This window comes from Canis lupus, chromosome 6 (genome assembly GCF_048164855.1).
Source record: "Canis lupus baileyi chromosome 6, mCanLup2.hap1, whole genome shotgun sequence".
In the NCBI taxonomy this organism is placed as follows: domain Eukaryota; kingdom Metazoa; phylum Chordata; class Mammalia; order Carnivora; family Canidae; genus Canis; species Canis lupus.
The window spans coordinates 52073119-52097011 of record NC_132843.1 but is presented as its reverse complement, the minus strand read 5'-3'; the positions used below and the strand labels follow the sequence as shown (position 1 = coordinate 52097011).

The 23893-nt window shown below is 37.3% G+C and overlaps 1 protein-coding gene and 1 long non-coding RNA gene across 24 annotated transcripts in view; one reads left to right on the top strand and one right to left on the bottom strand.

The window, feature by feature from the left end:
* Positions 1-23893, top strand: part of NME7 (NME/NM23 family member 7) — a 269129-nt gene that overhangs the window by 194331 nt on the left and 50905 nt on the right. For 6 of the 8 annotated variants that reach the window (XR_012032960.1, XR_012032963.1, XR_012032961.1 and 3 more), the window contains exon 11: positions 20341-20448. Coding sequence is in view for 2 of the 8 variants with exons in the window: in XM_072830516.1 (XP_072686617.1) it covers positions 20341-20448 (108 nt within the window). In the remaining 6 variants the exon portion in view is untranslated. Of the gene's footprint in view, positions 1-7105; positions 9120-20340; positions 20449-23893 lie in introns of those variants that run through there. The other 2 variants (XR_012032965.1, XR_012032964.1) reach the window with 2 other exon arrangements.
* Positions 9878-23893, bottom strand: part of LOC140635627 (uncharacterized) — a 54630-nt gene continuing 40614 nt past the window's right edge. For 5 of the 16 annotated variants that reach the window (XR_012032972.1, XR_012032971.1, XR_012032980.1 and 2 more), the window contains 3 exons: positions 15604-15690; positions 11871-12077; positions 9878-10135 (listed from right to left, as the gene is read on the bottom strand). This is a non-coding gene — a long non-coding RNA (uncharacterized lncRNA). The remainder of the gene's footprint in view (positions 10136-11870; positions 12078-15603; positions 15691-23893) is intronic. The other 11 variants (XR_012032975.1, XR_012032985.1, XR_012032984.1 and 8 more) reach the window with 5 other exon arrangements.

Below are 23893 nucleotides of genomic sequence, written 5' to 3'. Positions count from 1 at the left end.
GTTCTGCTCTAGGATTTTTATGGAATCTTGTCTGCCATTAGATCTTTCATCCATTTTGAGTTTATCTTTGTGTATGGTGTAAGAGAATGGTCTAGTGTCATTCTTCTGCATGTGGATGTCCAATTTTCCCAGCACCATTTATTGAAGAGACTGTCCTTTTTCTAGTGGATAGTCTTTCCTCTTTGTTGAATATTAGCTGACCATAGAGTTGAGGGCCCATCTCTGGATTCTTTATTCTGTTTCATTGATCTATGTGTCTGTTTTTGTGCCAGTACTGCACTGTCTTGATGATCACAAATTTGTAGCACAACTTGAAATCGGGCATTGTGATGCCCCCGGCTCTGGTTTTCTTTTTCATTATTCCCCTGGCTATTCAGGGTCTTTTCTGATTCCACCCAAATCTTAAGATTATTTGTTCCAACTCTCAGAAAAAAGTCCATGGTATTTTGATAGGGATTGCATTGAATGTGTAAATTGCCCTTGTTAGCATTGACATTTTCACAATATTAATTCTGCCAATCCATGAGCATGGAATATTTTTCCATCTCTTTGTGTCTTCCTCAATTTCTTTTAGAAGCGTTCTTTAGTTTTTAGGGTATAGATCCTTTATCCCTTTGGTTAGATTTATTCCTAGGTATCTTATGCTTTTGGGTGCAATTGTAAATGGGATTGATTCCTTAATTTCTCTTTCTTCAGTCTCATTATTAGTGTATAGAAATGCCACTGATTTCTGGGCACTGATTTTGTATTTCACCACATTGCCAAATTGCTGTATAAGTTCTAGCAATCTTGGGGTGGAGTCTTTTGAGTTTTCTATGTACAGTATCATGTCATCTACAAAGAGGAAGAGTTTGACTTCTTTGCCTTTTTGAATGCCTTTTATTTGCTTTTGTTGTCTGATTGCTGAGGCTAGGACTTCTAGTACTATGTTGAATAGCGGTGGTGAGAGTGGACATCCCTGTCGTGTTCCTGATCTTAGGGGAAAGCTCCCAGTGTTTCCCCATTGAGAATGGTATTTGCTGTGGGCTTTTTGTAGACGGCTTTTAAGATGCTGAGGAATGTTCCCTCTATCCCTACACTCTGAAGAGTTTTGATCAGGAATGGATGCTGTATTTTGTCAAATGCTTTCTCTGGATCTATTGAGAGGATCCATGGTTCTTGTTTTTTTCTCTTGTTATGTTCTATCACATTGATTGCTTTACCAGTATTGAACCAGCCTTGCATCCCAGGGATAAATCCCACTTGGTCATGGTGAATAATCTTCTTAATGTACTGTTGGATCCTATTGGCTAGTATCTTGTTGAGAATTTTTGCATCTGTGTTCATCAGGGATATTGGTCTATAATTCTCCTTTTTTTTTGGTGGGGTCTTCTCTGGTTTTGGAATTAAGGTGATGCTGGCCTCATAAAACAGGTTTGGAAGTATTCTGTCCCTTTCTATCTTTTGGAACAGCTTTTGTAGAATAGGTATTGTTTCTTCTTTAAATGTTTGATAGAATTCCCCTGGGAAGCCACCTGCCCTGGACTTTTGTGTCTTGGAAGGTTTTTGATGACTGCTTCAATTTCCTCCCTGGTTATTGGCCTGTTCAGGTTTTCTAGTTCTTCCTGTTCCAGTTTTGGTAGTTTTTGGTTTTCCAGAAATGCATCCATTTCTTCTAGATTGCCTAATTTTTTGGTGTATAGCTGCTCATAACATGTTTTTTAAATCGTTTGTATTTCCTTGGTATTGATTGTGATCTCTCCTTTTTCATTCATGATTTTATTAATTTGAGTCTTTTCTCTTTTGTTTTTAAGAAGGCTGGCTAATGGTTTATCTTATTAATTCTTTCAAAGAACCAACCCTTGGTTTTGTTGATCTGTTCTACAGTTCTTCTGGGCTCTATTTCATTGAGTTCTGCTCGAATCTTTATTACCTCTCTTCTTCTGCTTGGTGTAGGTTTTATTTGCTGTTCTTTCTCCAGTTACTTTAGGCGTGAGGTTAGCTTGTGTATTTGAGTTTTTTCCAATTTTTTGAGGGATGCTTGCATTGCGATGTATTTCCCTCTCAGGACTGCTTTTGCTGTATCCCAAAGATTTTGAGTGGTTGTATCTTCGTTGCCATTAGTTTCCATGAATCTCTTTAATTCTCTCTAATTTCCTGGTTGACCCTTTCATCTTTTAGCAGGATGGTCTTTAACCTTCACATGTTTGAATTTCTTCCAATTTTTCTTGTTGTGATTGAGTTCTAGTTTCAAAGTATTATGGTCTGAAAATATGCAGAGGACAATCCCAATCTTTTGGTATCAGTCAAGACCTTATTTGTGACCCAGTATGTGACCTATTCTGGAGAAAGTTCCATGTGCACTTGAGAAGAATGTGTATTCAGTTGCATTTGGATGTAAAGTTCTGTAAATATCTCTGAAATCCATCTAGTCCAGTGTATCATTTAAAGCTCTTGTTTCTTTGGAGATGTTGTGCTTAGAATATCTGTCATTTGTGGAAAGCGCTGTGTTGAAGTCTCCCAGTATAAGTGTATTATTATCTAAGTATGTCTTGACTTTGGTTTTTAATTGATTGATATACTTCACAGCTCCCACATTAGGGGCATAAATATTCATGATTTTTAGGTCCTTTTTTTGGATAGATCCTTTAAGTATAATAAAGTGTCCTTCTTCATCTCTTACTACAGTCTTTGGGATAAACTTTAATTTATCTGATATGAGGATAAGATATGAGTCCTAATGTGAGTCCTGCTTTCTTTTGAGGACCATTTGAATGGTAAAATAGTTCTAGAACCTTTTATTTTCAGGCTGTGGGTGCCCTTAGGTCTAAAATGAGTCTCTTGTAGACACCAAATAGATGGGTCTTGCCTTTTTATCCAGTCCGAAACCCTGCATATTTTGATGGGATTATTAAGTCCATTCAGGTTCAGAATTACTATTGAAAGATCTGAATTTAGTGTCATCATAATACCTATTTAGTCCCTGTTTTTGTGGATTATTTATTTGGACTTCCTCTTTCTTTTACAGAGTCCCCCTTAATAGTTCTTGCAGAGCTGGTTTGGTGGTCACATATTCTTTCCGTTTCTGCCTACCTTTGAGGCTCTTTATCTCTCCTTCTATTCTGAATGAGAGCCTTGCTGGATAAAGTATTCTTGGCTGCATTTTCTTCTCATTTAAGACCCTGAATATATCCTTTCTGGCCTGCCAGGTCTCTGTGGAGAGGTCTGCTGTTAATGTAATATTTCTCCCCATATATGTTAGGGATCTCTTGTCTCTTGCTACTTTAAGGATTTTCTCTTTATGTTTGGAGTTTGCAAGTTTCACTATTAAGTGTCAAGGTGTTAAACGGTTTTTATTGATTTTAGGGGGGGATCTCTCTTCTCCTGGATCTGAATGCGTGTTTTCCTCCCCAAGTTAGGGAAGTTCTCAGCTATGATTTGTTCCAATACACTTTCTAGTCCTCTGTCCCTTTTGGCACTCTTTGGAACCCCAATTAAACGTAGATTTTTCCTTCTGAGGCTATCATTTATTTCCCTTAACCTTTCCTCATGGTATTTTAATTGTTTTTATCTTTTTCCCAAGCTTCCTTCCTTGCCATCCGCTTGACTTCTACGTCACTCACTTGTTCTTTTACCTCATTAACCCTTGTCGTTAGGACCTCTAGTTTGGATTGCATCTCATTTAATTGATTTTTAATTTCAGCCTGATTAGATCTAAATTTTGCAGTCATGAAGTCTCTTGAATCCTTTATGCTTTTTTCCAGAGCCACCAGTAGCTTTATAATTGTGCTCCTCAATTGGCTTTCTGACGTTGAATTGTAATCCAAATTCTGTAGCTCTGTGGAAGAGAGTACTGTTTCTGATTCTTTTGTGGTGAGTTCTTCTTTCTAGTCATTTTGCTCAGTGCAGAGTGGCTAAAAGTGAGTTGTACTAGAAAAAGGAAGAAAAGAAAGAGAAAAAAATAAAAAACAAACAAAAAACAGAACAAAACAAGGTGGGGTATCCTCTGGATCTATATACTGTAAATCACTTGACTTCCCCTGGAGCTTTCCTGCCCTGCTTGGTCAAGAACTTGCTCTTCCCTTGTCCTTCCAGCTGGTCTTCTGGGGGAGGGGCCTGCTGTGCTGATTCTCAGGTGTGTGCACCTGGGGGAGCTGCCCCACGCCCTGCCAGGTGCACGGCTCAATGGGAGCTGTTTATCCTTGTGAGGCCTCTGTTCTCAGGTGGCCCCACTCCATCCCAGACACAGTGTGACACAAGGAGGAACGACCACACTGGCGGTGGCCAGCTCTCCAGCCCTGGAGTCAGCTCCCCCAGTAACTACCACAGCTCCCAGTCTGCATTGACCTAGAGGCTCCCAGGGGTGGGAGGCACTGACCACAGCTGGGGGATGCCTGGTGCAGGAGCATCCTCACTGTCCTGTGCCCTCCCAGCCTCCACCTGTCCCAGGGGAGTGCAGGATCCTAGGCTGTGTCCCCAGCGCCCTGGGATCCGGGGCTTGTGCTGCTGGAATTGCGCTCCCAGGCCGCTCAGGCCCCTGGGAGGTAGCCTTTTCATTTTTTGGTTTCCTTTGCTGTGCAAAAGCTGTTTATTTTGATGTAGTGTCAATAGTTTATTTTTGCTTTTGTTTCTCTTACCTTAGGAGATATATCTAGAAAAATGTTGTTATGACCAATATCAGAGAAATTACTTCCAGTGTTCTCTTCTAGGAGTTTTATGGTTTCAGGTCTCACTTGTAGGTCTTTAATATATTTGGAGTTTATTTTTGAGTATGGTGTTAGAAAGTGGTCCAGTTTTATTCTTTTACATGTAGCTGTCGAGTTTTCTAAAAACCATCTATTGGAGAGACTATTTTTTCTCATTATATGTATTTGCCTCATTTGTCATAGAATAATTGACCATATAAGCATGGGGTTTGTTTCTAGGCTCTCTGTTCTTTTCTATTGATCTATGTCTATTTTGTGCCAGTTCCACGCTGTTTTGATTACTGCAGCATTCTAGTGTATCTCAAAATCTGGGATTCTGATGCCTTCAGCTTTGTTCTTCTTTCTCAGATTGCTTTAGCTATTTGGGATCTTCTGTGGTACCCTACAAAGTTTAGTATTATTTGTTCCGGTTTTGTGAAAAATGCTATTGGTATTTTGATGGGGATTGCATTGAATTGTAGATTGCTTTGGATAATGTGGACATTTTAACAATATTAATTCTTCTAATCTGTAGAATGTAGAATATCTTTCCATTTGTTTATGTCATCTTCAACTTCTTCGATCAGTGTTTTATAGTTTTCAGAGTATAGGTCTTTGACCTTCATGGTTAAGTTTATTCCTAGATATTCTTTCTGGTGCAATTGTAAATGGAATTGTTTTCTTAATCTCTCTTTCTGCTACTTCATTATTAGTGTATATAAATGCTACCAATATCTGGGTATTAATTTTGTATCCTATAACTTCACTGGATTCATATATTACTTATAGTATTTTTGGTGGAATCTTTAGGATTTTATGCATACAATATCATGCCATCTGCAAATAGTGCTGATCAATGCTCTTACAGAGAGATAGCCAACATAATTTCAGTTACGACACAAGTTACACTATGCTAAGTACCCTTTGTAGCACAGAGGGTCTTAACTCTAGCTAGAGATTGGGAAATGCTTCATGGAGGGACTTTTCTTGTAGGGGCTTAGATTTTTCCTGAAGGAATAGTGTGAACAAATTATGGTTATATAAAAATATATTTCAAGTTTATGGAAAAGTAAATAAATGTGTTGATAAACATCACTCCACTGTGTTTGATAGGCATGTTGAGGTGAGTATCACAGAAAATAACAGGACTCGTTGCAAGTTGTTTAAAAAGGTTCACTATTAAAGCAAGTATGTATGTCCTTTTTTGTGTACTGGGTCCATTTACAAAAGTGATGAGGCTAAAATAATATTTCAGGGCAAAATTAAGGAGCTCCTTGAATTATCATACCTTATATGTCTTAATTATTGTTTATAAAATGGGGAGCCATCAGAGGTGATTGAGTTACGGAAAAAGCTATCATGCCAACTTCCCCTGCACCTTGCTAAGCTAAAGAGTAGCTGTGAAAAATGGAAGAAAGTTCACAGAACCTAGAAAATCCTGTGAAACCTGCCCTGGGTACCCTTCCTTTCATTCCCAGGGCACTTTGTATCATATCTCCAGGAGAGCTTTTGTCACATTGTGTGTTGGGTCAGCTTGCACCAGCTTGCAAGATCCAGTCATTAGCGTCACTTCTCAAGTCTATATGCTGTCATGGTGGGAGTATCTACACTATGGAAATGGGAAAATGGTACAGATCAGTTTGTTATTGTTTATTTTTTGACAGCTGTTTATTGATTCCTAGAACATCACTATCTGTTTATTTACCTGACATCTCGTAAGACTGTGACTTCTTAAAATAAAAAATGTCATGTGTAATTAAACTTATTTCCTTACCTACAGCACCAGCATCTCACATGTTAAAGGTATCAATAAATACTCATTGAATAAATGGAGGGGGATATTAACAAATAAAATTAATAAGTTAGGTAGTGACCAACTGGTTGTGCATAATGACTGAAATTGTTAGAGAAAGTTTTAAATTATCTTCCCTGGACATTTGGAAGGATAGTGATGCCACTTGGAACAAAAGAAGCGATATTCAACTGGCACCTGGAGATTGCAGGAGGGTAGTGGAAGATAATTATTTGGGGACATGTGTTTGAGGTACTAGAAAACCAGGGTTGGAGATGCCAGCATTCATTCTAATAACTGTTGAATGATAGTTTTGAAATTACTTTTTCTGTGGTTTCCTAAAATACTCAACTACACAGATTAAAGTTCAAAGTTACCATTTGTTAAGAAGGAAAATTGTCTCATTCCAGCAGTATAAAAGAAAATCAGATTTATGTAAGGTGCTCTGAACATTGCTTTGGCAGAGAAGAGCAGAGATCAGAGCCTAGAAAAGGTTGAGGAAATGGAACATTTTTTCTCCAAAGTAAATATTGTGTTTCAAGATGATAGTTTATAATTCTTTTAGGAAGAGAAAGTGAATTTCAGGCATTAAAGTTACCTTTTGGAATATAAATCTGAAATAAAAGTTTTTCGTTTTTTTCTTTTTAAGATTTTATTTATTCATTAGAGACACTGGGAGAGAGACACAGAGACATAGGCAGAGGAAGAAGCAGATTCCCAGCAAGGAGCCTGATGCGGGACTCAATCCCGGACCCCAGGATCACACCCTGAGCCAAAGGCAGATGCTCAACTGCTGAGCCACCTAGGTGTCCCAAGTTTTTCTTTTTAAAAAGGCTGTAACAGTTAAAGACTAAAGATGAGAGGAAAAAATAAAAAATAAAGATTTTTTTTTTTTTTACAATAAAGATTTGGGGAAGAAAAACAAGATACTTCTGAGGGCAAGAACTGTAATCTGATTTATATAGGTAAAGGGGTATTCTGATTTATCAAGTATTCTCATTCATAGAAAAATTCAGTGTATTTTGTGCACAAACGTGTACTGGTAAAAGATATATAATCAAGAAAATAATGACATTGTAACTGTGGTAAACAGAGTTTAGTATTTCCTCTTTAAATGAGGATCTTGACTCAAGATCCTATATAAGAATGTGATTTATTACATTATAGAGCAATAGAGGAGCATATGTTTTCAAAAGAAAGCACATGTAATAGAGCAGTTCAAATAAGATTAAAGATGATTAACTATAATGTGACCACTAATGTTTAGAGAATGAGTTGGTCCTTTCTACATTATGGGTATTCACCAGAAGATTCAGTAGTCCTTCAGGGAATTTGGGTGTGTCTTACTATCCCAATTGGAAAGTCATTTATGAGCATGCGCTTATACCTAATGCCACTCTGGTGGACTGCCCCATCTCATTTCATATTCACCACATAGGGTTCTGTATCTGTGATGAAACAGTAGTATTATCTTTAATCAAGGTCACAGAGCAAGTCACTTTCAGAGCTTTGGGATTAGTGCTTAGAGTTCTTAATTCCATTTTCAAACAGATGTGCCCTAATTTGAGAAAGTCTGATATACAAAACCATCAACTCACAAAATAGATAAATTAAGTAGTGATTACTTTCATTTCAAAAGGATATGTTTCAGGGTTCCTTAAAATAGGCATGTCTGTAGAATGTAACATACCCAAAAGGGCCTGCTGGATTATTAGTAACCAAGAGATCTAGTTTCTCTACCCTGTTGTTAACCAGGTTAATGAAGTGTATATATTTGATCGTGTAGTCATTTCATTCATGTATTCATTCCTGCACTAAACCATTACTGGTGTTACTCAGTGAATCTTTCATGAGCATTCTCTGTGTGGTGGATATACAAAAGTCATAGCCCTTGAGGCATTTACAAATGACAAGAGTGAAACAAGAGGAATAAATTTTTGATGGTGGACTCAGGCTGACCTGTTAGGAGACCACTGTGGTCTAAACAAGGTGAGAGGGTGGACTGCACCAGAAGGGGTAGACTTCTGGCAACTTTAAAGGGAATTGTAGCAGGCCTGGAGCAGGTTAGGAAATTAAAAGAGTTTGCCCAAAGTGGTTGATCTTTGGATACACTCTTTCTTCAGTGCTGGATAGGAAATCTAAGAGTGTAGAACCAGGTAATCCATATAAAAGGTGATAACTGTCTGCATTGCCAACACAATAGGGGGTTGCAAGGTACATATGAAATATTTCATTTTTTTTAAATGAAAAGTACTATCTAAATGCTTCATTATTAGCTATAATCTTGGGAATTTATTTATAATATTATGAAGATGATAACTGTATCTATTGTTGAATGCCTCTGATTTGGCCAGACACTATTAGGCATTTTGTGGACATTATCTTATTTAATTCAGTCCTGTATGCTGGACCTAGGCCTTTAAGACACCCAAGATATTTCCACACACTGCTGAGATTTATGTTGCTACTATAGGATAAATAATCTTTTAAGTTTTATAAACTCTCTTGTCCTATTTTATAATTTGAAGTATCCCTATATATATTGAGTTTTTAGACCACTGGAGCTATTGATGTCAAGGCCACCTCACCATACCAGCATCTAAGGCAAAAGTTGCTACTGCTACCTCCACTGCTGCCACCGGCACTGACTGTCACAGAATCTGGTAACTTAGGCCTTGAGTCTAGCCAAAACTGCCTCCGAACACTCGTGCGTCCCACTTTGTCTGCCAGGGGCAACATCAGGCAGCTGGCCTGTGTTCATTTCTGCCTTCCAGATCTTATTGGGACAAAATTTACATCAAGAATTCTAGCCAAAAAAAAAAAAAAAAGAATTCTAGCCAAAAAAAAAAAAAAAAAAAAGAATTCTAGCCTAAAGGGTGTCTAGAGAATGTAATTTTTTAGATTCCTAACCTCCATCTGGAAGGAGGGTAAAATGAAGGGTTAGGAAAGCCACTCTATAGAACGGACTTGGTCTTACTTGTGTTGCTTATTCTTATAAGGACTATGAACTTCTTGAGAAGAGGGAGAAAAACTTCTGAGCCAGAATATTCAGAGGGAATTGTATGTGTTTTCATGCTTGAGCTAGGAAAGAGCTTGGTGGCTTTGAAAATGGGAAGAGGTGGAAGGGACTAGATTATTTCAGGTGCAGGTAGAGAAGTAAGCAGGATTCAGATCACATAGGCCTTTCTAGAGCATGTTAAAATTTTTAGATTTCCTGTTTAGAAGGAAAGCATCTTAAGGAGAGAAATGGTATGATTCAGCTTTATTGAATATCCTGTTTTGTGGTGAATGTATTTATCAGGAGCAGTAAGAACTAGGAGACTACATAAACCAGGAAGAGTGAAATCTAAGAAATCAATAGTCTAGGCAAGAGAATATGATAGCAGAGTGGAGGAAAAGAGAAATAGGCTGCTGTGGACTGTATTTCAGCATTTTATTGACAGGACTTTATAATAAATTGAGTGTTAAAGGTGCCAAGTATGGGTCCCATCTGTTTCATTGTTTTCTTCCTTTAGAGGAGTTCCCGAGTATTGACCTTTAAGTCCAGAAAGATTGCGTAGCAGTTCTTCATTTTATCAGGGCAGGGTAGGCTGTGGGGAGCACTTCTTTTTAGAGGAGAGATTGAGAGTCTTTCAAGTTTCTCAGTAGTAATATGACTATACTTCAAAGGTTAAGTCTCCTAAATGTAGCATTTGGGAAAAACAAAATAGGAAAATATTTACCAAAAAATTGTATCATTTTCTTCCTCTATACTAACATTTATGCTCACAGACTTAATATAAATGAGTCCTTGTGGGTTTTGCTAAAATGTAATTTACGTAAAAGTGAGCAAAGAGATTTGCCCAGCTATTTAAAAAGAAAATGCAGGGATCATCATTTTTACTTTAAAATAACACCTGTGTCAGCTAGTGCCTATTGTTGGCTAAAGTAGCAAACAGCTAAGTAAGGGGAAGTGATTACTATGGCATGTGGTCTATTGAAGCCTAGTGCAAAAGACAGGATTGAATTGTCTAAATGTTTTGCCTGAAATCCCATTTAATTATCACCCTCTTCAGGTTCTATAAATTTACATTACATCTAATTTCTACTTAATGAAAAGTGAGATGTGAAGCCTGTCAAGAGTTCACAAGCCAGGTGTTTTAATGATTCCTCATATTTAAGCAAATCATGTGGCCTCCGGAGCTAGTAAGATAAGTGTATTTACTGTGAATTCTCCGACAGCTCACTCAATGAGATTAATACATAAGTAGTTGAGTTTAATTTTGCAGTTATTCTTTCTGAGTCCTGTGCATAGGTTTTAAAAGGATCCTTAGACTTATAGAAAGTAGCCTTTGGATCTCTCTTGTGGTCCCCTTTCCTATTTCCAGTTCCTCCAGTGTTCCATTATCATGTTTTAGTTGAGAATTTATCCGATACTGCTCATCTCCCAGGAATATAAAACTATCACTGCATTAGTTAATATAAAGTTTCATGCAAGTGGAGAAGTTGCTTTGAAGGTCAACTTTGGTGGGATGTTTCTGAAGTACCAGAGGAATCGAGGCAAGAACTCAGCATGTACTTTTTAATATTACAGGACTCATTGGCTAAAAGAATGAATATTTGCTGCTTTAATTATATCAGTTGCTTATTTGGTCTTTAATATTAAGTTTTATTACCCTTGTTGTCTGTGAAATGAGGGCAATAGTTCTAGCATGATTTTCTGTTTTGCTTCACAGCTTTTGTAGGGTTGCCAAGACTGAAGCTATGCTAGTTCTTTGTCTTTTTTTTTTTTTTAAGATTTATTTATTTATTCATGAGAGACACAGAGAGAGAGTGGCAGAGACACAGGCAGAGGGAGAAGCAGGCTCCCTGCAGGGAGCCCAATGCAGGACTCGATCCTGAGACTCCAGGACCACGACCTGGGCCGAAGGCAAGCGCTAAACTGCTGAGCCACCCAGGGATCCCTATAGTTCTTTTAATATTTATCCACTTGTCTCTATCATAGCTAACACGGTTACCCTATAGTTTAGAGTAGATGTTTTCCTTTTGCTTAGAATCTTTTTGAAATTAGATTAATAACCAATTGTGATTATCCACCATGTACCACTCATTGTATGAATATATTCTATAGTTGATCAACAAGTCGTCTCTCATAAAAGTTGTGTAATCAATAAATGTCACAGATCTCTTCCCAATACATTTCGTTAGTGGAAGGTCACTTTCAATCTTGCATTATCTCTCTCGTATTATAAATAACTGAAACAATATGGCTTTCTGTGTAAGCAATTTGTTTTCTTTGTCCAGATGTATTTTATGAGTCTGGCAGACTTAAAATTCAATAAACAAAAATATTTATAATGGACACAATAGTAAGATAATTATATAAAGTTTCTCCAATGTGTTTTCAGTATTTAGCTAATCATCATCCTACTTACTGCATTTTTCCCATGTCTTAGATTTAGAGGTCATTCTTTAAGCCAGAATTCTTCCTCCTACGGCAGGATTACCAGAGCAGAATTTTTAGTACTTCTGATGAGCTGTATAATAACTAAGCATTTGACTTGAGGGTGCTCAGCAGGCCAGGTTGTAGTGGCAGATGGATATGACAGGAATTTAGTAGAGTTTGAAAGACTGCTGACCTTCTAAATGCAAATAAATGTGAGGCTTTAAAGAGTCTCAGTTTCTCAGGATAACCTATTACTTATTAAAACTACAGTAAGTTAAATCATTTCTGATATGAAAATTGCATGTTGGTATTTTACATTGCTTTTACGTATCTGATATTCATTTCTGCTTCATTAAGGGATGTGCTTGGTGGGATGGTTTTCACCATAGTACAAGGAACAGGAGAGCATGAGCATGAGTCTATTAGTAACAATTAGGGAAAAACTGCCAGGAAACAGAGGGGGAGAATGATCTGTGGAAGGTTCTTCTGGACTTTCACTTTCAGTGTTTCAGTAATTTTTATTTTTATAGGTGTATATGAAATTTTACAATAATCAAAAGTAAAATCAATGTATCTACTTTTTCAAAAAAAAGATGAGATGAAAGCCTAAGTTTTAATGAAAAATGAAAGAAGCTATGAAGAAAATACTTGTTATATAGCTTTATGCTTCATCATTATCATTTACCTAAACAAAATATAGCAGTAAAGACTTTATACTTTTTGTGATTTGTTTACTTATAGATTATCATTTAATCTAAGTGTCTTATTACTTGATTATTTAAACATTTACCTTTATTCTAAAACTATCATTAAAAATCTTGAGAGATGTCACATATTTATTAAAATATGTGGATGCCTGGGTAGGTCAGTCAGTTAGGCGTCTGACTCTTGATTTTGGCTCAGGTCATAACCTCAGGGTCCTGGGATCGAGCCCCATGTGGGGCTCTGCACCCAGCAGGGAATCTGTTGGAGATTCTCTCTCTCCTTCTCCTTCTGCCCCTCCCCCCTGAGCTCTCTCTCTCACTCTTTCTCACTCTCTAAAATAAATAAACCTTTCTTTAAAAAAAATACTTGAATATTTGGTTGGGCTACCTTTAATGCATAAACAAAGTATACTCTTTTTCTAGGAAGTCTCATCTTAATTTTCAATAAATCCTAAGGTTATATTAATAAAACTAATAGGCATTGTCTATTGAATGTGACAGACACATCTCTAAATAATGTGAGTTATTCCTTCAGTTCTCACAACAACACCATCATTAAGTCTTGTTTTTATCCCTATTGTACAAATGAGGACATTAAAGCAGAGAGGTTAAGGAACACATGTGGTCAAACAACTAGTCAGTGACAAAGGCAAAATTCAAATCCACAGAGCCTTCCACCATAGCCCTTGCTCTTCCTTACTTCTCCAACCTAGCTCCCTGAGTAGAAACGTTGTCATTTTATGTCGGTCAACAAGTGTTTGGCAAACATTTACTCTGTGTTTAGAAATAAGACATAAAATACCAAGGAAGTTTTATATTGTGTTAAAGGTTGAGAGTCTAATGAGAACTTACAAAAATAGACACACACAAAAAAAACCCATATAAGATACAAATCAGAGGTCTTTAATAGGAGCATAAATTCCTCTTGAAACAATGGAAAAAGTAAAATTCCCCTGGGCAGAATTCAAATAAGTCCCATAGAGGAAATGATGTTAGTGGGATTTAAGCTTTCAGGGAAAGTTTGAGTGAAGCCTACAAGATAGGTTTAGGCAAAATGCGGAGGATCTTGAAGGAGCCACATTAAGGAATTTAGGCCTTAGGCCATAGCAAGTGAGTAGCATAATAATATCTGTTTGTTGGTGCAAAATGATAGCAGCATGAACAATGAATTGAAGGTGGCTCAGAGGGTTTGGGGAAATAGAGAATGTCAGTAAAATGAGTGCATTAACATGGCAGATAGCACCATGGGCTCAGAACTGTCACAGAACCAATACCTAAGGAAAGCAAATTAATAGAGCTAACAAATAACCTTTAAAATAAGAGAGTCAGTATCCTCAGAGAGATTTAAGGAATGTCAGATCGATGAAAAATAATAATAGAGTATATATTTTGAGAAGATAAGCAAATTTGATAAACATCCAAGAAAAAAGTGAGGAAATATAAACCAATATTAGAAATCAGACAGGGAGGGCAGCCCGGATGGCTCGGCAGTTTAGCGCTGCCTTCAGCCCAGGGCATGATCCTGGAGACCTGAGATCGAGTCCCACATCGGGCTTCCTGCATGGAGCCTGCTTCTCCCTCTGCCTGTGTCTCTGCCTCTCTCTCTCTCATATGAATAAATAAATAAAATCTTAAAAAAAAAAAAAAAGAAATCAGACAGGGGACATCACTATGGTTCCCTGCTGAAAGTGATCAATTTTCTATTTGTAAAGTTGCAGCAATTCTTTTCTTAGATCTCAGGTTGAGTTTGCAGGTGCTTAGACAGATTTGATAGCTATCTAGCAGAATTCCTGGGACCACACAAAACTAAGGTCTCCTACTCCTCTGCCATCTTGGACTCCTTACCTGGATCCAGTTTAAAAAAAGAGGGAAGATAGAATCAGAAGTCGCAACATTTATTGCATAGAAATAACCAAAGGAAAGAAGACATGACATGGAGGAGAGAAAACAATGGAAGACATAGAAGCTGACTAAAGATGTGGCTCTTCACATTCAATTGGACAACAGTCAATAGACCAGTGGAACAGAATGACTGGCAAATAACCAATACCTAGATAAAGAGATAATGCAAAACTTTCCAGAAAAGAGAAAAAATTAATTACCTAAAAAGAATGGTAATCAGATTGTGATAGTCTGCAACAACATATTTGTCATATATGCTGTGTATGCAACATACGTTGTGTGTGTTTGTATGTCTATAAGTAGTAGAGGCTGTGGAGGGCCACTCAGATCCCCCTTTCACCTTCAGGACTAAAGTGCCCATTCTCCTGTATGTTGGCAACTGACAGTAATTCAGTAAGTCCTCCAGATATTGCCCCCTGTTAAAGAAAGTCACCTTGCCCCTGAGGTCATGGCCCCTTCCCTGGAGTGGCCCATATCCAGTGACTAGTCATTTTGGAGAAATCAAGGCTGTACCTGTTTGCTTCAATTCAGGATGATTTTGAGGGGTCATAGTAGCTCTAGAGTTCGCTGTAGGATTATCTGAGGCTGCTGTTGTTACTCATTGCAGTTCAGCAACTCCCTCTGCCCAATCCCATGTAACTTACTTCCCCACAAGTGTAGATCCTGAGGCCACTTCCCAGTAAACTTCCTGCATGCAAATCTGCCTCAGAGTTGGTTTCCCAGAAAATGCAACTTGTAACAACATTATTCACAGCTACCCTTGAGACTCTGACTAAAATTGACTATGCAAAGAAAATACCAACAAATCCCTTCAAAGGATGACCAAAGAGACCACATTCTTTCACCATGGCACATTATGATTAGACCTTAACAACAACCTCCCCAATTACCACCACCACCATCACCACACACATACACACACACACACCCTTCTTCAGAATTCGAGTGTTGTACATATAAAGTCACCTACATGAAAGCAATATTTTAATGAAAATGGTGAGTGCCAAATAAAGTAGGTACAGGATAAGTTCTTATGAAACAGTTCTCTCAAATGGAGTCCTTTTCAAGTATGTTCCTCCTAACTGAAATTACAGGAAAAGGAAAATAAGTACTCACCTTCATGATTTTACAAAGTACATCTTCACCGAATGGCAGCTTACCACCACGTGAGAAGAGTAGGTGTGTAAGATTGGGTGCTTGATTCTCAGGAAAATTAGGGGGAACAGAATAAAAGTCATGAATTTGAAATAAAATATTCAGCCACCCTTATTTTCTAATTTATCAAAATGTTTTTCTTAAGTAATATATTTGTAACTGACATTTGATACAACCTTGAAAGGAAGACTTAATTAAATAGATGCACACCTTTAAAATGTGCCAAAGTCATTGAATCACACGTGTGAATACCTCTCAGCGTTTTTGCACCACAAGCTACAGCCGCCATAGCTCTTGGTGATTGCCATATCTACAGAGCTGATCCACTCAGCATTTTGGCTTTAGTCTGCGATCCTCCTTTCCTCACTGTGCTTGCCCTCCATGTGACCTGGGCAATGGTTACGTCTTAAAATTTATCATTATAAATCACTGTAACCCTCTGTTGGAGAAGGTCATTGAAAAGATATGACCACCAGTTGACCTAGTGGATCAGAGGTTCCTTGTCCCCTCGCCTGTCCTTGGAATGTGGGTTCTGCTTGCCTTTCTGGCCCCTAGTGGCTGCTCCAAGGGCCCAGCCTTGAGATAATGATATGGTATTGAGAACACCTGCACAGTATGCATGACGGAACCCAGTTAAGGCCTCTGTGTGAACTTAAGATGTTGCAAGTGAGTGCAGGAATCCACTCACCTTACTGCCACTCAAGTTCCTTTTGCTTATGAAAACTGCCACTACTAAACTTTCTTCAGTTTCTTCCCGCCCTCTGAGTACAGGGGCCAGTTTCAGATTACACCTGGCAAACCCCAAAAGGGTTGTTAACCAACACCCCCTCACCACTCACTTCCAGTAATTTCAATTTTAGGTATCTTTTCCCTTAACTTTCCAGCTCACTTCTTCAAATGGCAATTTTAATACTCATTCGGTCCCACTAGGAGCTCCAATCCATTGATCTACCTTTTCAGCATCTCTCACCCCTGCACCCCTACCCTAGGCCCTCAGTTTCTTACTCAGTTTAATTTTTGTTGCCTGTCCTTACTATCATTCCCTTGCTTACACTCTCAACTCCCTTACCCCTCTCTTGTTTTGTGGTTTTCTTTTGGTAAAGCCCTAACCCTCATTACATTCAACTTTCTATCAAATCTCTGCCTGCACCCATGCAGCTGTATGTGGCTGGAGAACACACAGCTATCCTGTATGATCTCCCTTTGCATTCGTGATCACTACCTTCACTAATGAAAGACCTCACAGGAGGGCCCTTAGTGCTGTCAGCAGTCACATTTCAGTTTCTAATTCATTCTCTTGCTCTCTTAAAATGTGTTCTGTACCTTCTTTTCTCTCCTGACATCCCAAAAACTTCCTCCCCAGCCTTCCTCTCCAGCTGATGACAATCCTGCTGCCCCTTTCACTGCATAATAGAATCAATCATAAGAAAACTTCTGGAGAGAACTTTGGAAATGTTCCATATTTTGTTCAGGATGGTGATTACTGAGTTTATACATTTGACAAAATTCATGGGGCACTTAAAACCAATGCATGTTACCTATGTAAGTTATATCTCAATAAAAATTAAAAATAGAGAGCTTCCATAAGTTCCCACCTCTGTATATATCCACTCCCTGCAGCAGACTCCGTGTGTATTCTTGATGCTAAAGATGGATGTTCCATGCTCCTGGATAAGGCCAACTCCCCTACTCTTACATGTGACTCCACTCTAGCAATTCCCTCTTATTCCTGCTTTGTCAGTGTTTGTCTTCATTGGATCATTCCTCTCAGCATGTAAACATGCTATTATTTCTCTCATTTTAAAAATAACACTCTCCTCCAGAGAAACCTCTCTCCCATTCCTCTTCTCTCCATTTACTGCTCAATGTTAGCAGCAAAACTCTTCAAATAGTTGACTGTATTCACTTTTCCCAGTTCCTCTACTCCCTTTCTCTCCTGAAATCACATTAATCTGTGTTTTGCTCATCTCCAGGCCTCTGAAACCACTCTTGTCCAGGATATTCTTGACACCATATTGATACATCAGGTTTGCAGTTCTTGGTCTTTACCCTACTTGACTTTTCAGCAGCATTGGACACTGCTGATGACCCTCTGTCCTTGACATTTTTCTTCACTGTCTTCTAGGAATGCACTTGCCTGGATTTCTTCTTACCTAGCTAGTCATTCCTTCTTCATCTCCTTTGCTCATCTCTCGTTGTCTCCTTGACTTTCCAATGATATGGCACCCCCCATATCTCCTGTCACTGCCTTCACAGTCTCATCCAACTGAAACCTTTAAATACCTTAAAAATGCTTTGGGTCCCCAAATTGTAATTTGCAATATGGAAGACTCCTCTGAACTTGGGGCTCACACCCATCCGTGTATTTGAAATTTTCCCTTGAATATCTGATAGGCAACTCAGACTTCATGCATTCAAAACCAAAATCTAGAGTTGAAGATGCCCTACCAGATGAAGTCTAATTATAAAATTATAATAATTAAGACAGGATAAGGTAAATGTACAAATGGACAAAACATCCAGTGGAACCAAACAGCAAACCAATAAACAGACTCATACCTACACAGAAATATTAAATATAACAGAGCTAATCACTGGAGACTGGTGGGGAAGGAGAGAAACTATTCAATAAATGGTGCTTGGGCAATTAAATATCCATGTGGAAAAAATGAAAATGGTTATCCCCCTCACATCATAGCCAAGAGTCAATTGTAGATGGATCAAGAACTTCAAGTGGAAGGCAAAACTTAAAGATTTTAGAAGACAATAGAGAAGAGTATCCTTATGGTATTGGAGTAGGGAATGATTCCTTCAGAAACAACAAATCATAAATGAGAATATTGATAAATTTAATTTCATTAAAATTTAGTAATTTTGTTCATAAAAATCCTACTAAAGAAAACCCAAAGACAAGCTTCAGACAGGGAAAAGATATTTGCCTCACAAAAAAGTGACAAAAAATAGAATTCAGGATACAAGAATAATAATCAAAAGGAATGAAAATAAAAGCCAGTAGGAACATGGAGAAAAGATAAGAATAAGCATTTCACAAAAGTGGATGTGTATGAAAGGACACTAGCCATCTTTAGTAATCAGGGAAGTATGAACAGAGTGAGACACCATTCCACACCCACCACGATAGCAGAATTAAAAAGTCAGCCAATATCAAATGTTGATTTTTAATGTGTGTGGTGGGAATTCTTGGTGCACTAATGATTGAGGCGAATTGTTACAGCCACTTAAGAAAATGGTTTGGCAGTACTGAGTATGTCTGGGCCCTAACCCAAACAAAACTCTTGCATACATGCACCATACTACATATAAGAGTGCCATACTACACACAGAGTTGTGTGTGATTGTGTGTGTGCATGTCAAAAGCAAGGAGGGGAGAGAAAAAATTAGTTGAATGTCCATTAACAGGAAAATGGATAAAATATGAATTTTATAGTAATAAAAACAAATGAACTACACAACAACATGAACAAATCTGAAAAACAGTGTTTTGAAAACCAAACGAAACAAAGGAATTTTTAAATAAAATTGAGAGTAACGGGTACCACTGGGTAGAGGTTGGAGTGGGATAGCATGAAGTCAGGCTGAAGTCCTATACAGGGCACTTTTCAGCTAAATAGTGGGCACACAGGTTATTTGTTCCTTTTAAAAAAAATCATAAAAATTAGATACCCTTTTTGTGTGTATATGTCAAAATTTGAAGTTTTGGAAATGTTTCACTTAAAATTTTAAAAAAAGGGGACTCCTGGGTGGCTCAACGGGATGCCTGGGTGGCTCAGTAGTTTAGCATCTGCCTTTGGCTCAGGGTGTGATCCTGTGGTCCTGGGATCGAGTCCCACATTGGGCTCCCTGCATGGAGCCAGCTTTTCCCTCTGCCTGTGTCTCTGCCTCTCTCTGTGTCTCTCATGAATAAATAAATAAATAAAATCTTAAAAAAAAAAGAATGTAAAAAAAAGACTAATAAGTAAGTCATTAATACTCCCCCATCTTTAATTTTTTTAACCTCTTGTTACTTTTACTCTCAGTTTTGAGTTATTTGTAACCATTCTTTCCCCTAATGTGAGCTAGTGCTAAGCTGATACAACTGGAACATTTTGAAAAATCTTTTGAAAGCAGTGCTATTAAACTAGCTCATTTTATTTTTTATTTTTAATTTATTTTTAATTTTTTTTTAATTTTTTATTTATTTATGATAGTCACGCAGAGAGAGAGAGAGAGGCAGAGACACAGGCAGAGGGAGAAGCAGGCTCCATGCACTGGGAGCCTGACGTGGGATTCGATCCCGGGTCTCCAGGATCGTGCCCTGGGCCAAAGGCAGGCGCCAAACCGCTGCGCCACCCAGGGATCCCAAACTAGCTCATTTTAAATTAAGTTGTTTGGATTCAGGTTTTTCACAGTAATGAACTAGGTTCGTATTTTATGTGATTTCCATAAACTGTTGTTAAAAAGAGATATAATTATTGTTGCCCTCTGGACTTTGTATCAGGCCACAGAAAAAGCTTTATGAGTGAACTGAAATGTTTCATTCTTCAAAGTTTTCATACATATACAATATTTCCAGAAAAAAGTCAGTGCCATCAATGTATACATGATTTCATAAACAGGTAATTCAAGTGTTTCAGATAACTGGTGTTTTTCTTGTTAATACTGAGTGACCAACCTTATATGTAAATGTGTATTTTCTAGGAAATTGCCCGGCATTTACGCCCTGGAACCCTCAGAGCAATCTTTGGTAAAACTAAGATCCAGAATGCCGTTCACTGTACTGATCTACCGGATGATGGCCTCTTAGAGGTAAGATAAAGAAGGCTCAATATCCTATTTGTATTTCAAATTCATAGTCTCAGCTGTTCCTGTGTATAAGAAACCTTTTAATATTCTTGGATTATACTATTATTTGGCCATCTGAAGACTTCAGACTGCAGCTTTAAATGACCACATTGTAGGATGCTGCATATAACTAGTCTTCAAAGAATTAAGGTATTTCTGTGATTGGCATATATATATTCAAATATTTTAATGCATACATTTAAAAATAATTTAGAAAATGAAAAGCTACAGCATTAATTAAATAATATGAAATTTGTTTTAAAAAACAGGTAGAAATACTATTGCCATAAGTTTTTAGTCATAAAAATATGTCCGTGAAATCAAGAAGTCCAATATGATGTGTGATAACATTAAAAGAAATAGTTACTATTTATTGACTCTTTGTATGCTGGTTTCTAGCATGATAGATAAATGCTTTGTATAAAGTAATTCTTTTACTCTCCAAAGCAACTCTGATAGGTTGGTATTATGATGTCCATTTTTTCAGGAAAATAAATTCAAACTCAGGTTAAGTAATTTCCTCAAACCACTCATATGGGACAGAGCCATATTTTGACCCTCATCTGTGTTATTAACATTATAGGAAACAATGAAAAAATTATAAGGAAATATTAGTGATGGGACGCCTGGGTGTCTCAGCGGTTGAGCATCTACCTTCAGCCCAGGGCCTGATCCTGGAGACCCGTGATCGAGTCCCACGTCGGGCTTCCTGCATGGGGCCTGCTTCTCCCTCTGCCTGTGTCTCTGCTTCTCTCTCTCTCTCTCTCTCTGTGTCTCTCATGAATAATAAATAAATAAAATCTTTAAAAAAGAAAATATTAGTGAAAATTATTCTTGTTTGGTTTTTTGCTTTATTATTATTATTATTATTTTTTAAAGATTTTATTTTATTTATTCATGAGAGACACAGGCAGAGGGAGAAGCAGGCCCCATCCAGGGAGCCCGACGTGGGACTTGATCCCGGGTCTCCAGGACCTTGCCTTGGGCCGAAGGCAGTTCTAAACCGCTGAGCCACCCGGGTTACCCCTGCTTTTTATTTTTTTTTTATTTTTTTATTTTTATTTTTTCTGCTTTTTATCTTTAAGTAGACTCTACACCCATCATTGTAGCCCAATGTAGGGCTTGAACGCACATCCTTGAGATCAAGACCTGAGCTAAAATCAAGAGTCAGACGCTTAACCAACTGAACCACCCAGGTGCCCCAGTCTGGTGTGGTTTTTAAAAAGTCCTTTCTAGGCCAAAAGCAGAGAGATTTTAAAGAAAAATAGAGGTGTTTTTTTTTTTTAACTTTTTACAGTTTTTTAATTTTTGTATGTCAAAAGGAATTGAACTGAAAAGACACACGATAAAGTGATTGTAGCATAATGATAGAAAGATGATTGATATCCTCAGTACTATTTATTTTAGAGAATATTGCCTATGTTTTTAGAGAATATTACCTATGTTTTATGTCAAATTTATCAGTCATTTTTTTCTGCCTTTGAAGTTATACATAGAAAGGCCTTCCCTCACATTTTACTTTCATTTTCTTACATTGAAACATTCAATCCACCTAGAATTTGACATATAGTGTGAGGTCTGGACCAGTCAGCTGTCATAACATCATTAAATCCTTCTGTATTTTCATTGTTACTTCTCATTTATTAAATACTTGTCTACATCTATGCCTGTTTCTGAGCTTTTGATTTTATTCCATTGGTCTATGCCAGCAAAATACTTTTTTTAATGTTGTACTTTATTTATACTTTGAAAAATTTTCCTGGTTATTCTTTTAAATTTATTCCTCCACATGAACTTTGCATGAGTTTACCAAGTTCTTTATCCTCAAGATGCAAATGGGACGTTGACTAACGTTATAATATGTTTATAAGTTAATATCTCATATTGACTTATCTATAATTGTGAATTTTCAACTGTATTTATAGTATGCCTCTTCTTTTATGCAAGTAGTAGAGTCTTTATTCATAGAGGTCTTGAACATACTATATTAAATTTATTCCCATCAGAGTTTGATTTTGTTGCTATAGACAATGACTTTGTTAACTCCATTAAGATTTTCTGCTATAATACAGGATGTTAATGTGATAAACATGCAATTACATGTTAATGTAATCTTATCTGAACAATGCACCCTGGTATGAAATTTTGACATACTTATGAAATGGAAAAATGTAACTTCCTTTTTAATTAATTGCCCAAAGCATTACATGTTTATTGGAAATTTTCATCTGTTTTATAAATATTCTCTTTATCTTTTGATATTTTAGGATCTGTAGACTAGCTTTGAATACAGATTGTTGTTCAGTGAAACTGAAATATTAATCATGAAATTTATGCCCATTTAAAATTTAAAAAATATTATCAAGGTATGCCCATGATGCTGCTTGTACAGTTTGAAATGGATTAATACTGCCTGCAGTTTACAAACCCATTTTCTAAATCATTTTCTAGCCTAACTGCATAGGAGATTTAACTGTAAGTTAATGACTGTGTGGTTTAGAAAATTAATCAAAAGCCAGAAGTTGGAGCTCTAGCAGCCTCCTGTCATGTGGCTGGTGATTCATACTTGATGTGACCTTGGATAAGTCATTTTTTCTTTCCATGCCTCACTTTTATCAGCAAAACAGGATAAAGAATGCTAATATAACCAAGAGATGTTCTCCCAGTTAGGGATTAACTGTTTGTGGATTGTTACTTGGCTTTAAATGGTAAAGTATTATAAAAACACCTAGAAGCCAGAGTAATTATCTGTTCATAAGTCTTCAGAGTGAAATTCAGGGTGAAATGGACAAGCTCTGTGATCAGGGAAGCACTTTATGCTGCTATTCATCAAGAGAACATCCTTTAGATGTAGGGTGACCATAGAATGTATTGTCTAATCCAGGACCTTTTTGAAAGGCAGATCCCACCAGGCAAGAATCTAGGACAAAAGGCACAAACCAGAAATGTCGTTAACACACTGGAATAATAGGCTCCCTATAGGAGCCAGGGAAATGGGAAAATGTTAACTTCTGCTTAATCTTTTCCCCATGTGATGTTTACTGAGCTAAGTTTATTTGTGTCATAAGTGTAGACCTTAGAAGGTACGGTTTCAATTCATATTTTGTCCCCATTTATTTTATGCACTTACTATTCTTGTAGCAAACGATTGTAGTATGTATTACTTGCTGACATTGTGATAGGATTTCAGAATAAAATGAGACATTTCTCCTGTCCTCATTGAACTCACAATAAGTTTCAGAGGTCATGGATCTTAGCATGAATATAGAATCTGATTTATTTGGATTCTTCTAATTGTGACAAAGGCATTTTTGTGGTTGTAGAAATAAATGACAGCATCTGTGGTGTGAGATATTCTATGATATCATTTCACTGATAATGTTCCTGACACTTCATTGGAAGTAACTCT